Source organism: Alligator sinensis, unplaced genomic scaffold (genome assembly GCF_000455745.1).
Source record: "Alligator sinensis unplaced genomic scaffold, ASM45574v1 scaffold19_1, whole genome shotgun sequence".
Classification (NCBI taxonomy): domain Eukaryota; kingdom Metazoa; phylum Chordata; order Crocodylia; family Alligatoridae; genus Alligator; species Alligator sinensis.
The window spans coordinates 2,368,196-2,372,969 of record NW_005841916.1 but is presented as its reverse complement, the minus strand read 5'-3'; the positions used below and the strand labels follow the sequence as shown (position 1 = coordinate 2,372,969).

The following is a 4,774-nucleotide window of genomic DNA, read 5'->3' as shown; positions in this document are numbered from 1 at the left end:
TGCCTCAAGTCCAAAAAGGTTGAGAACCACTAATGTATGCCAAAAGGGAAGCCAGTTAAAGCTATCTACATCCGGACTTTCTTCATAAAAATTCCTGCCCACGCTAAGATTGGTGCAGTTATACCTATGGCAGCACTGGTATAAACACCATTTCAGAAAACACTGCATACATTCACTCTCTCTCTCCCTGTTTTGACACTGTACAAAACAGGTCTACAGCATACTGTAGTTAAAACATTATGATGCTAGTAGCCGTCAGCCACAGTAGCCTCTCACTATTGCTATCATTGGGGAAGGTGAACAGGTAGCATTACTAGCAAGACATTTTTAGAAAAGTCTAGTGAAGGCATAGCTTTTTTAAAAGCTACAAACTATATTCAGGGGGGAAAAAAAGTGAAACAGATTACATAGAAAATGTAGTCAGATGTACAACAAATGACTGAAGACATGTAAGATTCTTCGTACGATCTTAGTTGGTGACTTACGTTAAAAGGTCAAAAATACAATGTTTAAGCTGATAGTGTCCTTTCAGGCAGAAACTCTGCTACAAGGATCTAGTAATAAAACTTGGCACTTAACGTAGTGTTGTAATCTTCAAAACACTGTACAAACATTAGCTAATTATCCCCCTTCTCCCCAAAACACCACTTTCAGGCTGATATTTATTATCCCCATTTCACAGATGTAGCTCAAGGTCACACAGAGCAAGCCAGTGAGAGCCAGGACTGGACCTCAGGAATTGTTCCCTAGTTGCTTCTAGTTCATTAATATGAGCAGCCATCAGAAATTTATTCACCTGTCTTTCCACACAGAATATAAAAGCGTGCTACCTTAGGTTTACATTAAAAAATAAATAAAAAAATTAACTGACAAATTTGGACACTGGCTGATTCCAATTGTAAAGTCAGCAGAATCAATAGAGAGGATGGGAATTAATATTTAGATTGTAAATATTTTTATCCCCAGATTACTATTATCACTATTATGAAGTGTGGATGACACCAAATCTGAGACTGCTTCAGAGATCAAAAAAAAACTTAATGAAGGCAACTGCAAAAGGCTAAAAAGTCAGATTTACAGGATCTCCTTCAATTAGCAGCTGTGAAATCTTGGTTTGTTTCACTTCACTTGCACATAAACTGAACACATAGTAAAATGTTACAGAAGCAAGGTTCTGCCTTCAATTTACAGCATTCCATCACTATAACCAGTGCTGTGCTGAACATAAGGAGAGCCTATGCTTCAACTGCCCTGAATTGCAATGTATCACAATAGAAAACGAGGGAGAAAAATAGTCAATGCAGAAGACACTCTGCAGTTTTCAGTGACAGAGCCCCTCATTTACAAGTATATAAATTAAGCAGATCTATTCTGGGTCAGTCAATTTATGCTTAATTTTGCTCAACCTTTCCCTCTATTAGGGCTCATTTCTATTATACTGATTAGAAATATGCATCTCATACAAGCCTATGTTACCTCCTAGGACCAAGACTATGACTGCTTCTCTCAAGACACACTGTAAAGTTTATTTTTATGCAACTGAGCTTGCTTAGTAGCTGGCTGTCCAGGAAAAATTTCAAAAAGTCCTGGTACAACAATATCATTTTTGGAGAGCAGGACGCTACCCCAGAACGTGATTTTTTTGTTGGTGTTAAATTCTGTAAATAAATAAGTTCAGAAGAATAGGAACTTAGTGACAGTAAGTGAAAATTACTGCTTCCCACAAATGACAACTCACACCACATATTCCACTGGGCATGCCAAATTTTGTTACAGCTACATCTGTTAGCCCTTAGAAGAGGGCAAATAACTACCACAAAATCCTCTTAGAACAAGCAAGAGAAAAAAATCGAAAAGACGAGGACACCTTCATAGAGAATAAGAGTATTCCACTTCTTTAACAGAAAAATGATACAAGGACAGAGAGCCAAAAGAAAAATTAAAATTCAGATACCCTATTCCAGGGAGCTGCTTTGCACATTTAAGTCTAGATAAAACCCTCCCTGCAAAAAAAATCCCTGCAACCCTACTTGCTTTAAAAGCAACAGCAGCAATTTTGATGGACTATGGTGCTTTAATGCTTCAAAACCTCATTTTCTAAACAAAATAGGTCAGAATCATTAAGACCTCCATTATAAGCAGGAAGTACACAACTCTTTTTATGCAATATTCTTAGATTCCCACACAGCTAGCACAGAATATGTGCATAATACCAGACTTTAGACAGAGATCAGATTTGAAAGTTTCATCAATTGTCCTGTATGGTCTCCCAAGTTAAGGAGTACTAGACATCAACACCACTATTTAAAAAGGAGTGTCTAGTATTTAACCACTCTCTCATATAAAATGCCATACGATTTTAAGATCTGCTTCAATGACTACAATGACTACAAGCAGGGTTTAAGGACATCCTGCCACTTATGGCAAAGCCTTCTCTAGAAATGACAGTGGAGAGGAGAGGAGAGAGGGACTCAGATTTTCCTCCTTTTCATTTAAAAATTAAACAAGCTTCCAGCAGGTGTTGTTGCAAAGGTAACCTTCCAAATATGAAGCAATATTGTGTTATCTTCCTGAATCGGCACATAGCCACAAGAGATACTACCACCCTTAAACAGCTTTTCCAATCACCAAAGTAAAATTAACAGTCTTTGATCAGTTCCACTGCTTTATGAAATAATGAATGAAATGAATGACTCGCAGGGTGTCAGTAGCAGTAAAACTGAGCAGAAGCAGCATCAGGCAATAGAGTTATTTCATGGGAAGAATGACACCCCCACTTTCCGCAACCCTTCCCAGAAAAAAAGGCCAGGAGCAAAATATCGTCTTTGAAATTGCAAGGAATCCTTGGAAAGAGGGACAGAATTGTACAGACCTCCCTCATCTAGCAGCAACCAGAAAGCTCTGGAGGAAGAGAAAAAAAATCCTTTTCTCTTCCACCATCAGATGGAAAGAGCAGCGCAGAGCTTCAAATGTATCATATATCTACTAGCCACAGACTAGTATGAAAAATGGAGTCTTACTAAGGATTCAGCAAAACTACCCTGGTAGAAATCCCAGCACCTTCCCAGATGATAAAGACAGAGGGAAAATGGACTCCTCACTCATGTGTTGCCCCCTAGGCTTCAATCTGTATCAAGTGGGATGGTTCCAGTCAAATGTTAACCCATGACGTAGGTATACAATACCTTAAATTGACGGGATACAGTTTTGGTTTAGCATGTAAATGTCAGCATGTGGGGTTCATAACCCCATTTCAGCCATTTGATAACACGAGACTGCAGTCCAGAAACGCATCCTTTAAAAAATTACTAAACTGTCAGTTAGAATGAAATTTTGCTTGCAAGATGCAATGTACATTTTTATCATCCCGGATAAAATATCTATAGTCTCAGCAGTGGTTAAATTGCTGCTATAAAGGAAATTGTCCTCAGATAAATGGTTTCCCTATGAGAAGGTTTCACTGCTACACCTCACCCCAGGTCAATAAATCAAATTAACTGCACCTTGTCCTCTGGCCAATGACATCATCAGCTTGACCACATCTTGCGAAGCGGGTGCAAAAACATATGCTATTTAAGGCATGAAATCATATTACTGCTTTTTGTCCAGCCAACCTCATGCTGCTGGTCTGTGAAGCAGTCAGTCACCTGAACAGTCTCATTACAGCTTCTACCGATCTTTTCTTGCAGTATTCCAGGCCTGTTTTTACCAAGCGAGATGAAAAAAGGATAAAGAGTGAGACCAGTTATTTTAAAATTAAAAAGCTTTTCTTTAAGAGAAGTCTAGTATTTTGTGGCAAATTAAACTTAAAAGCCAACTCTACAAAATCTGCTGACTGCACTCATACATGAACTCTCCTCTTAGCCATGCTTCAAAGATGTTTACATGCTAATCTGACATGGCCACTGTAAGATATCCCGCTGTCAGGTCCTTCTTCTCCACAGGGTGAAAACAACGGTCACTAATGAGAAGCCACACGGTTTTACCACAATGCTACTCCTACATTTAAAAAAAAAAAAAAAAATGACCCCATTACCTCCTTTTAGAAAAAGCAGTCCATTTGGCTGGTTGCTAAGTAGCCGGGTGCCTAGCTAAAACATAACTAGTCATGACAATTTAAGAGGAAAAATAAATTTTCAGTCAGCTCTGAAATGCGCACACACTGATCTCGTTTTGGCTTTCTACACCTTTTTACTACACTACCTTATGAGCAGCATCTGCAGCCTTGGAAGCCAAATTTTAATTAGAAATAGGGTTAGGACCAGTGACGCAAACAGCCGCAAAAGCCTCACACACCCAGGGCTGCTATAGATCATCTACCTTTTAAACATTAAGCAAAGAGGGATTTATTTGGCTGGGCAAGATCAGCTTTGCTATATGAAACGATCTGTATGTGGGGATGCAAAGGGAGACAGCTTAAATTTTTATAGTGTTGCGCAGTCCAGTGAAGTGACATTAGCAGCAGCTCTCCTTCAAAAAAAAAAAAAAAAAGAAAAAAAGAAAAGAAAAGAAAAGAAAGAAAAAAAAAAAAAAAAAAAAGGGGGGGGGGGGGAAAGGGGGGGTAGAGGAGGAGAAGAAGAAGAAAAAAAGCCTAGCTTCAAGCCAGGGACAAAGGGACCAAAAAGGCCCAACATCTCTGAAAAAGCAGATATGAAAGGGGCAGCTTTACTGCCTCGTGTTGCTATAAATTAAAAATAAGCCCCTTATTTAAAAGACGTGAGCATGCTAGGAGCTGAGCGCGGCTCTGGGGCTGCTCAGGCCCCAAGAGAGTTTT

General features: G+C 39.1%; 1 protein-coding gene across 3 annotated transcripts in view; it reads right to left on the bottom strand.

The window, feature by feature from the left end:
• POU2F1 (POU class 2 homeobox 1) overlaps positions 1-3,702 on the bottom strand; it is a 147,647-nt gene extending 143,945 nt beyond the window's left edge. Inside the window, exon 1 of one of the 3 annotated variants that reach the window (XM_025198178.1) lies at positions 3,615-3,702. Coding sequence is in view for 1 of the 3 variants with exons in the window: in XM_025198176.1 (XP_025053961.1) it covers positions 3,504-3,528 (25 nt within the window). In the remaining 2 variants the exon portion in view is untranslated. Of the gene's footprint in view, positions 1-3,503; positions 3,541-3,614 lie in introns of those variants that run through there. The other 2 variants (XM_025198179.1, XM_025198176.1) reach the window with 2 other exon arrangements.
• Positions 3,703-4,774: the final 1,072 nt, after the last annotated feature.